We start from the raw sequence: 11,083 nt of genomic DNA, 5'->3' as shown, positions 1-11,083 counted from the left end.
ATGAAATACTTTGGAGCTCCAGAACTGTCGGGCTCATTTGACTTGAGGAGGAAATGATGGTGATGGTGTTTGGTGTTTAGAGCTGGTATTGTCATCATAAGAACCGGAATTCAAGCCACCTGTTTAGTTCAAGAGACCCAGACCCATTTGTGTTTATGGACCCACCTGCAGCTTGTGATGCTGTGCATGCCTTTTGTGGGTGTGTGTGTGTGTGCGTTGAACATTATCCATCAGCAAGTTTACTAGCTGGGCATGCAGGTGGCCTTACTGCTAGGTGGCCAGCGCAGAGACAACAAGAAATCCTAGACTTGATCAGAATAGGATAGAACTGAATAAAATAAATAGAACAGATAGAACCAAATGAAAAACATTAGACTAGAATTAAAAACAGGTAGAACAAAATAGAATAGAATAGATAGATCAGAGAGAATAGATAGATCTTTTGATTGATCAGGTATGATACCTAGCCCAGTGAGTAATCCAGTCAGACTGTTGATAATTGTTCTCCATCAATGAATAAATACATTTAAATTACAGTTTTATTTAAATAGTTACACACATTTCTCAATACTGAGTTGACTTTTTCAAAACTCTTTACGCAGCATAGCCACAGTAAACTGATGATGTGGCACCTTACTATGATATGATATATATATATATATATATGTATATATATATATATATATATATATATATATATATATATAATATGATAGCCCACTGGTGCTAATGACACTGCACTTTACTATTTTATAATGTAGAGATATTTGGTGTTGTGTATTGATGTTGGGCGGGGGGGGTTGTGGTTATGTTGTTGTCTGTTGTCTATGGTCTGTTGTCTGTTGTCTGTCTGTCTGTCTGTCTGTCTGTCTGTCTGTCTATCTGATGAGCTGTATGGTGCAAGATGAATTTCCGAAAGGATCAATAAATGTCCATCTACTGCCACTAAAGTTTAATGTACGGTTCATTACACACGTTCATAGTTGAGTCTTTTTTGCGCAAAAAATAAATAATGAAAGCCACTTCAAAGACAATGGTGATACATATTGTAATGCTTGTTGCTAGTGTTTTTTTTTTAGGTTTGTATTATGAGTGACAAGTTTTGTTGTGGGGCGACAGATAGTGTCAGGGTTTATTAAAGCTCCAATGTGTAATGTGTTTAGTTGTTCATTATCAAAATCTGTGTTGCCCGTTCACAAACTTGTCCTTTTTCATGAATATTTACCACCACCATCAATTCCAAGTATTTTGGCTTGAAATTTAACATTTGCGTTTGCATGATCTGGGGTAGATGCTCCATATTCATGCGCCATCTTGAAATACGTTAGCCGGTAAGGGACATACAGGACATACTGCTCCGCCTTTCACATTTTCTCTGTCACATGATAAACTCACAGGTGCTGCTAATGCTGCTAATGGGTAACGTAGCTTCCCGGCCCCGGCAAGTTTGAAGAAGGAAACATGGAGGACCACACGTATTCAAAATCCAAATTTCAGGAACAGGAGTCTTCTTCTTCTTCGCCCAGAAAAAGAAAAAGGAGATTGAAAAGAGCAAGAGACCGTCTTTTTGAAGCGTGAAGGCTACCGTAGCTGTAATACATACTTTGGACTGCGTGGAGCGAGAGAGTTGATTGCGATATCTCAACGCTAGATGGGAGAAATTCCTACACATTGGACATTTAAGGAAAACAATGAAGTTTAAAAAGCAAATCTATCAGGAGCGAGGGGTTTCCTTGTGTTTGGCTGAGATCCCTGGTGTGTGGGCAGGCGGTGACTGATGTTAGCCTCTGGGGTTTGATCCTACCGGAGACAAACCTGTCTCACCTGGACACAAAGAGCCTAGTGAAGCAACATGACTCACACAGCAGCAGCAGGTGCTGATCCTCATGACTAACTGGAAAACCCTAGGTTATAAAACACTATTTGTAAGTAAATGGTGCATTTTTAGTTGTCAGCAAAACTGGCTACACATTATATACAATGGGGATTTCCAAGGAGTCAAACTCTTACTTTTGGGGAAATGTTTGCTGATCTGAGGTGTTTTTTTGCCTCTTTCCCAAGTGGGAATGCTTGGAAGTATCAGGTTTTGTTTTCATTTGTACTTAGGCCTACATCTAAAACACTTGCTGAAAAATAATGGACTAAATACAGAGGCTAAAATACTGAGAAGCTCTTAAGGAAGGCTTTGGTTTGTGCGTGTTCGGTAGATAACGGTGCCTCTTCCCCTGTATCGACCTCATGCCATAAAAATATCAGTAAGCATTTTAGATATACTTCCCTGCAATGCCAAGCAACAGTAAGTGCATAAATGGTGATCTTTATCATACTATCACCCTCTCTCTCACCCTCTTTAATCAGTTTCTGCGACTCCTCAATAAATGAGAAATGCTCCAGAACCATTAACATAACCATTCTGGAAGTTGCTACTTCCTTCTGCCTTAGATTGGGTCCATTGATAAGGATCTAATTCTATAGACATGTCTCTCCACGGTCTCTGCTGAGAGAGCAAATGACAGGGACTGCCTGAGGAACTAGGATCATTCTCTACAGGCCTATTAACCCATCTGAAGTGATGACAGGTGCTTTCTTCTAACATGGACACGTGGACAACCAGAATTATTTCTGGTTTAAACAGGGCTACCTTATTTCTAATAAGGTTTTTATTGCTTACAAACATGGCAAATAATGGACAGACATAGAATAGATGCCGTTGCATTCAAGAAGTGTAATCATTGTGTGTGTGCCTGAACGCAACTCACAGTAGCAAAACAACATTCTCATTCTCCTAATCCATACAGCCTCTTTTTTTCTTAATGTTAAATAGTTATATGAATGCATTATTTGTTTCTGTATTTATTATTTGTTTATTTCATTATAATGTTATAATTTGTTCATGAAAGCACCAACAACAAAAGCAAATTCCTCCTAAGCGCTACTAGGAAATACATATTCTTTTCTGTTTTTCTGATTCTGAATCTGACAGGCCTATTGGTTAATGATTAGCGAGTTTATCACACATTGTGGTGGTTTTAAATCTCATACCTTATCAGTAGGCTACATCCTGTCATATTCAGATCGTGTGCGTGAGTGTGTGTGTGTGTGTGTGTGTGTGCGCGTGTAATGTGGTCTTACACTTCGCTGTGAACCCGGGGGCGGGGGGGGGGGGGCATGTATGCTGGCGTCCGCCTCGGCGCTCTCTGCTCCCTCCCCACTTCCACCTCCATCCGTCCGGTTGATAAAAGCATTGTAGTGGTCAGATCCATCAAGTTAGGCACAGAAAGACAAGACAATGCCGGAAATTGGTTACCTTCAAAATAAGAGGCTAAACCTAATCACACCTGGAAAGACATTTTTAAAAAAAAGCTTTCAATTAAAAACAAAGACATGTTTGCATTTACATTAGCCTATCACCGGCTGCCTATATCAAATGTAATTGTATTGATCAAATAACCTGACATTATAGACTATCTGCTCCAGTGGTGTAGTCTAATGTATTGGGTATACTGTACTGTATATATATATATATATATATATATTTAATTAGCCTATGTAAAGATAAAAAAAACACAGATGACAATATGTCAAAAATATAAGGGAAAGTATGTTGTTGCGTGTCATTGGGCATTTTTAAGTAGGTATATGGAAATCCAGGAGCGTTCTTAGTGGGTATACTGCGTATACCTGCATCACGTAGACTACCACCGCTGATCTGCTCCATGAGCTCCCTCAAACATTTTACAGTTTTTACTGTTGCTGTTAATAGGACAATATTTGAAAAGGAAAAATGTCATAGCTTTTGTCTGTATAAATTAAACTGTTTGTATTAGCCTAGTCTTCATTTCCATTACAATCTGAGCCGTCCACAGTTTATTAGTCAGACTGCATTTTATTTTGAAAGTCGTGACAGGGACACCTCGTTACCATGATGTCACGCTTGACGCTGGCATCTCCACGTTAGGTACCGAAACACAACGAACAGCGGACCACTGTCCGTCCTGCTCCGGTAGGGAGACAACGCAGAGCCCCTGACGCAGGACGTGACTGATAGCAACTAGCAAAGTATCTGCTTCAGAGAAGATTTCCTCTGGGAGAAGGGGGGAAAACTGGATGTAAAGGGGAAAGAAACCGTCAAATATTTGTATTTTCTACAAGAGAGGTCGCGAGCTAAAACAGCCGTGTTCGCTGAAGAGGTCGGTCAAGTGCGGCGAACTTTGGGCTTATCATTGTTGTTGTTTTATAGTTTGCAACTTTCTCAGGGGAAATCAAACGGCACTTTATTCGACATTATCACGGCGGGAGGTTATTATTAACCCACTGGATTTGAACATGTTTGCAGTTAATGATTTACTAAAAAGCATTCTTGTGGTAGACCCACTTTGCTGATTGATAGGCATTGCTGGAGGCATTGTGGCTCTTTTGTAAAGTGCACTTTGAAGGTTAGCCTACTAATAATAACGCAACCACTTTGATGTTGATTAAATGAGACGTGCGCTCTAGTGGGTAACTCCCGCTAGAGATACAGCACAGTGAGCTAAAGAAAGGTGAGACGGTCAGTAAACACTGTGAAAAGAAAAGAAAAAAAAAACTTAAAAGGAGAAAGCTGCATGAGCACGTGAGACAACTCACCGACATTTATGGAGTGCAGTTTCTAGCGCTGCTCTGACTGTAAATCTGGAATGGAGCTCTTTCCCATGATGCAAGTGCACTGTTGAGGACTGTCGTAGCATTCTTGCTAGGGAATTAAGTTTAATTTAGTTTCGCTACCGCTTGAACTAGCAACACTGCGAGTGAGAACTTAACCAAAGGCATCTTATTACACCGTCGGGAGAGAACCACGGCGAACGACGACTGATTTCCCTCGCGCTCGTGGACCATGGCCTCCACCTTATGGAACAGCTGCTTCTCGTTGCTCTGGAGACGGACCTTCCTCGCGCTGTGGCTGTGTGCGCTTGTGGCGCGTGGAGCGGAGGATGACAGCGCCTTCAACTCAGAGGTAAAAACACAGCAGTGCTATTGGAAGTAGTGATTAGACTGACTAAGTAACGCTCGTTACTTACTGACTGAATCAATGAAACCAGAAGCTGCAGATGTTAGAGACTACTTTATAATAGTAACAAACTATTTGAACACTGCACCCTTCCACAATGACCAAAAGGCATGGAGTCAAGCAGTGTTTTTTTTGTTCACTTCCGCCAAAGCAGGGACTACTATTAGAAAGAGCACAATTTGACAACTTCTTTGCTCAAGTCAGATACATAACAGGCCTAACTGTGCTATTCATGTCATTCCTCTGGTATACAATGTACTGTACCAATTCTTTATGTATACTATAGCCTACTTATCAGTCCCTCCAGAAAAACGCGATTATGCGATCGCATAATTCAATGCATAATCAGCCAAAGTCTGCATATTTACGCATTTTTTCAAATACGCCGCACTTTCGCCGCATAAATTGCCGATTTCCGCGCAAAATATGCGGGGATTATAGTTTGCGCAGAAATCGGCAATTTATGTGGCGAAAGTGCAAAAAAATTCACATATATCTTAGCAGAAAGTTGAGAAATGTTGCGTTTACTTCACACAAGAGTAGGCATTTTCCCCTGTTGCCATGGGAACGTTATGAAGTGACGTAATTACGCGACGTGAACATCATCGAAAAGCTGCAAACCCCGCGATGAAGCCATGATGAAACCGCAGTTTTTGCAAGTTCCCGCAATTTCATCGCATAAAATTGCATAAATATCCCGCATATTCCATCACATTTTTTAAGAAAACGTGCCGCACAATCAAGGATTTTTGCCCAAAACAATCACAAAAAAACTCCGCATTTTTCTGGAAGGACTGACTTATCTTGTGCCTTGTGGAGCAATCAACTGATATGAAGGCATGGTATTTACCTGTGTAACAGCTTCAGACATGACCTAGCCAATCAGAATTGACCAAGACCATCCAGTGCACAACACCTGGTTTATGATACTAATAATACCCTGAACACACAATTATTTTCCAATGTGTTTAGTTTGGTTTCTAAGTAGATTGACTGGCAGGTGTACGGTCTTTTACATTGCTGTCATTGACATAACAAGGGTTTCAAAAATCAGGGACATTCACTTAATGTATTTCCCCCCCCCATATAGAACCTCCAACTTTTTCAGTTACTGGACACGTTTTAGCTAAGATGTTTTTTTTTTTCTATTTTTCTGGCCACCCCCATCACACCATTCTCAGAAACACTTGGTGGTCTCTGGTTCCTCCTCTGATAACGACTGTGCTAGAATTTGGGAATCTTGTTGTTACAATGTAGGCGAATGGGAAAACATACCCAGGCAAGGCATTCTGCATGCACCCCCCCCCCCCCCCCCCCCCCTTGTAGTCATTGTTTAGTGAACTATTTGGAATCAAACTTGTTTCTTTCAGTTATCATCACAGTACAAAGCAGAATCAACAAGACCCCAGCTCATTTCTACAACAGGTTATCCAGTGGCTAGGGCCGTGACGATAACTGCATCGCCGCAATACCGCGGCGACGTGACGCTACTGGGGTTATGACATCATCACCGGCATCACCGCATTCACCGGATTTCTTTTTTTTTTTTTTTTTGCTGGTGAAAGTTACGGAAATGCATATGTTGTGTGATTTGAAATATAATAAACACAGTAATCCTTGTTTAGTTATCATCATTGACTGTTCATCATGTTCAAGGGATTCTGGAGGAGAACAACTTAAGTTGCCGTCATTTTCAGCTTTACACGAAAGGGAGGGAGAGGCCGTTAAACCTGTGGGGTATTTGTTTTGTGTTTGTCCGATTATTATAAATTATTTCTACTTCCAATGAATATATAACACACAGTAGGGAGGGGGAAGGACATGAGATGGACGGCATACAGCTGCAGTGTTTTACCATTGCACTTTACACTGCATTCATTAAAATCCATATCGTTACAGCCCTACTCTTGGCTATTTTTTATTGTTGTTGTAATGCTCATAATGTCTCTTTCTCCACCCGAGTTGGACCTCTTAGCCATTATGGAAACATGTAGGCCTACACAATTTTTTCCTCATTTCGGTGTGTCACAGACGCGAAAGTGTGCCAAAGTAACAAGTTGGAACCTGAACCAGCACTACTTGCATTTTTCTTTCGCCAGTCCAGGGGTTATCCAGCACACGTGTTTGTTTTGAGAGACAATTCGAGAGATAAGAGCTGATGCTATACCTATAGGAAGGTGATAGGTGATTGGTGGTGGAGCTTTTGTTTGTTGTTTGACAGAGAGAGAAAGACAGACCGGGGGGGTCTGCTTGTCAGCCAGGTTACAACATATTCTGATGGGTTATTGTAAGAGTGTGTGTGTTTAGATGTTTGCTAATGTGTCTTACTGAGATAAGAGATGTAGGCATTACACAATGTGTGGACGGATGAGAAATCCCTAAGCACTTGTTGCTAAATGTGTCTGTGTGTGTGTGTGTGTGTGTGTGTGTGTGTGTGTCTCTGTGTTTTTGTGTGTCAGTTGAAATACTAACAATTGCATTACCCATGTCTCTTTAACATTTGCAATGCTCCATACAAGCACAGAGCTCTGGAAGTAAAGAGCATCTCTTGGACACAGCGCACTAAAACTACAGGGTGTTACTTGAGGAGTTGAAGAAGTCATGCTGTCTGTTTGTTGTTGGGCCGGCTAATCTCCATGACACGCCCACTGATCTTTATGATAGGGGAGACCCTGCTTTTAGGAAGTCACTGGTGGTCTTTGTGGCTGATGAATCTTTCACTGGATTCTGAGCGGAACATTTGTTTTCACACACAAGTCATTATAAGTGTCAGAGTTGCAAAGATTAGTTGTCGACTATTAAATCAGTCGCCAACTATTTTGATAATCAATGAATCCATTTGTGTCATTTTTTTCATGTGAAATTCTCTAATGCCAGCTTCTTAAATGTGGATATTTTCTGTTTTTTTTTCACTCCTCTGACAGTAAACTGAATATCTTTGAGTTGTGGACATTGACAAGACATTTGTGGATGTCATCGTAGGCTTTTTTGGAAATACTGATCGATATTTGTCACCATCTTCTGTTATTGTCATTGTAGACCAGATTAATCGACAATGAAAATAATTGATAGTTGCAGTCCTAATGAAGGTCATAGAAATGTTTATGTGTGAACAGAAATTAGGCTGTTTCGGAGTTTCTGTGGTAAGGAGTTGGTAAATCACTTGCTGTAAAGTCAGCTGTCTAATCTATAGGACAGGTAAAGGAGGACTTAAGCCCGAGACACACTAAGCCGATAATCGGCCGTCAGACAGTCTGGTGAGGTCGGTGACTCGAGGCTGTTCGGTGTGTTCCGTGCCGTCGTCTGTCCAAGGCGCCGTCATCCTTCATTTTGGCTGATTTGACATGTATAATCCGGGGCGGGCACTGCTGGCAGTCGGACTCAAATGACCCATCTGATTGGTAGAGTGCTAACCCGGAAACGGGGAGCGGGATGAGTGTGACTAGAGTCTCTCAAAATCTGACGAAAACCTTTTAAACTGACCTTTGTTGATCTGAATTGAAGACAGATTCAGCAACTGCACGGCCTATTTCTCTCTTAAAATGTTTTCAGAAACACGTTTCAGTGAACTATTTTAGTACAATATGAGATCGTATTCTGAACGAGCCGCCATGACAGTCTGTCTTTGAATTTCCGGAGAAACCACACCCACGTCACGCGTTCGTCCAATCAGCTGCCGGTTTTGATTTTTGGGCGACAATACAGATTAGCGCCGCCTGCTGTTATGGAGACGTATTACGTCTCGTCTCTTCGGTGTGTTCTGAGGCATTTTTTGACCAACTCGGGGAGACTGATCAGTCCAACTGCCTTTTCTGCCGAGGGTTAGCCATCTGGTTGGTGTGTCTGGCACTTTAGCGCGTGTTGATCAACATAATCAGCATATAAAATGACATGTCATGTAAAAATGACACCTTGTTTGGTTTGTTTTAAAGCTGCCTGTGTCTGTAAAACAAACCCAGACTGTGTCGGATTGTGTTAAAACTACATTATACACCTACCTACCACATACGTCATCTCAAGTTTAATCTGATCCTTACTCTTCAGATGTGGTTCAAGCCATTTGTTTAGACCTCTACTCCTACTCTGTCTGGACAAAAAGGATGACGTGGGATGATAGAAAAAAATGAGGAAAAAGAGAGGGATTATGAGTGTGACAAGAATCTGAGAAATTTAGACAGAAAAAAATAGAAAAGTCACAGCAACGGCCAAGAGCAACCTGTGGTGGAGTTATTTATGAAAGAGGGAAAGAGAGACAAAGATGGAGAGAGAAAGTTGACGGGGGACGGCGGTGGTCAGTCTCAGCTGTGCAGCATGTGATGGCTGAATGTGACAGCTGTTCTCTTACTGGGACACACACACACACACACACACACACACACACACAGTGCAAAGGCATGCTGGGCCTGGGACTCCAAGGCATCTTAGGAAATACAAAGGACGCTCTTGTCTGAGGAGAGAGAGCTGTGAGAGAAAACTTGTGAATAGGAGAGAATGAACATGAGAGAGCACAGAAAGAAACACGGATGTGATAATAGAGGCTGCATGGAGAGAATGCTAAAAGTGTGCAACAGCAATTTGAAGCTAAAGCAGAGTGATAGCAGCAAAGAGAGGGGTAATCAGTGACTTATTGCGGCAGTTAACTCGACTTCAATTTTCTCAATCCGTATCCTCTTTGTATCCGTGTAATCTGCAGCGTGCTGTCTCTTCACATTCCAGCCGCTTCTCCCCTGCTCCCCTGTGATTGGCTATCACCATGCCCACAAAGACTGGATGGGAACTCTCTCTGAATGTGTATCAGTGTGATTTCGCATTTATTTATAAGTTTGTAGGCATTCCCTGCGTTTTGCAAAGCGCTGTGTTTATGTGTCCCTGCATGCTTTGTCTGTCCATACATGTGTGGATTATTGTCTTGCGTGCAGAAAAAGAGGCACGTCTGTTTGCCTCTGTAACTCCACGTGTGCTTCATGAAATCTTCAAATTGAAGTAATCAAATGTTCTTCCTCCTGTCTATCTGTCTGTGTCTCTTTCTTTCTCACTACTCTTTACTTATCCGTCCTCTTGGTAGGACTTTGTAGGGTAAGAGATGGCAGCAGACCAAGCCTCGGAATAAAAGCTCTGTTAGTATCTTGGCTGACATTGTGGTGGAGACACAGACACACACACATACACACCCACACACACACACACACACACACACACACACACACACACACACACACACACACACACACACACGCACACACACACACACATATACACACACACACACGCGCTAACACTAACACTCATATACACACTTCTGGCAGGTTTTACAACTCCTTGTATATTGCTGGGTCTGGTTTTGGCAGGTAAGCTCAAGGACTCTTTGAAAGACCATTTCAGAGACGAGGCTAAGTGTACTTGTGCGCGCACACACACACACACACACACACACGCACGCACACACACACACACACACAAGCACTCCCCTACTGCTGTTGTTAGACTTGTTTTGTATTCAGCCCAGCTGATGAAGGAAGGTGAGCGGCCAGACTGAAGTGCTCTACTGTTACTGTAGACGATGGGAGAGTGTGTGTGTGTGTGTGTGTGTGGGGGGGGGGGGGGCAGGGGTTCATAAGCCTCCATACATCTTCCCAACAGCACTGCAGCTCTTCCCTTGCAGCCTGTTGTAAATTCTTGTTTTGGAAGGGACAGAGAAAGGTTGTGTAGAGACTAGGGCTGCTCGATATGAGAAAAATATGCGACAACGTTCTGCATTTCTGCTGCTTTCAGTATTCTGCTAAAATGCAACAAATTGCATGTTGAATTTAAAACAAATGAAAAAAGAATCATTTCCAACATTCTCATGTCTTTCGCGATGCGTCGCAGCCTTAAGCGATGTGTTTATTGCGCTGAAGTTGATCTTGCGATGACGAAAAAAAAATATAAATATATATTGTGCAGCCCTGGTAGAGACAACATCAGATTCCTAGATATGCACAAAGACACACCACAAAGACACAAACATCAACAGACATGAAGGCATTTCCCTTTTTC

The 11,083-nt window shown here is 42.0% G+C and overlaps 1 protein-coding gene across 1 annotated transcript in view; it reads left to right on the top strand.

The window, feature by feature from the left end:
- The first annotated feature begins 3,940 nt into the window (after window positions 1–3,940).
- Window positions 3,941–11,083, top strand: part of mmp15b (matrix metallopeptidase 15b) — a 35,832-nt gene continuing 28,689 nt past the window's right edge. Inside the window, exon 1 of the mRNA XM_031290686.2 lies at window positions 3,941–4,993. Within this exon, the coding sequence (XP_031146546.1) occupies window positions 4,874–4,993 (120 nt within the window). The 5' untranslated portion in view covers window positions 3,941–4,873. The remainder of the gene's footprint in view (window positions 4,994–11,083) is intronic.

Source organism: Sander lucioperca, chromosome 3 (assembly GCF_008315115.2).
Source record: "Sander lucioperca isolate FBNREF2018 chromosome 3, SLUC_FBN_1.2, whole genome shotgun sequence".
Classification (NCBI taxonomy): Eukaryota; Metazoa; Chordata; class Actinopteri; order Perciformes; family Percidae; genus Sander; species Sander lucioperca.
The sequence above is the reverse complement of the archived record's forward strand: the minus strand, read 5'-3'. Positions and strand labels throughout refer to the sequence as shown.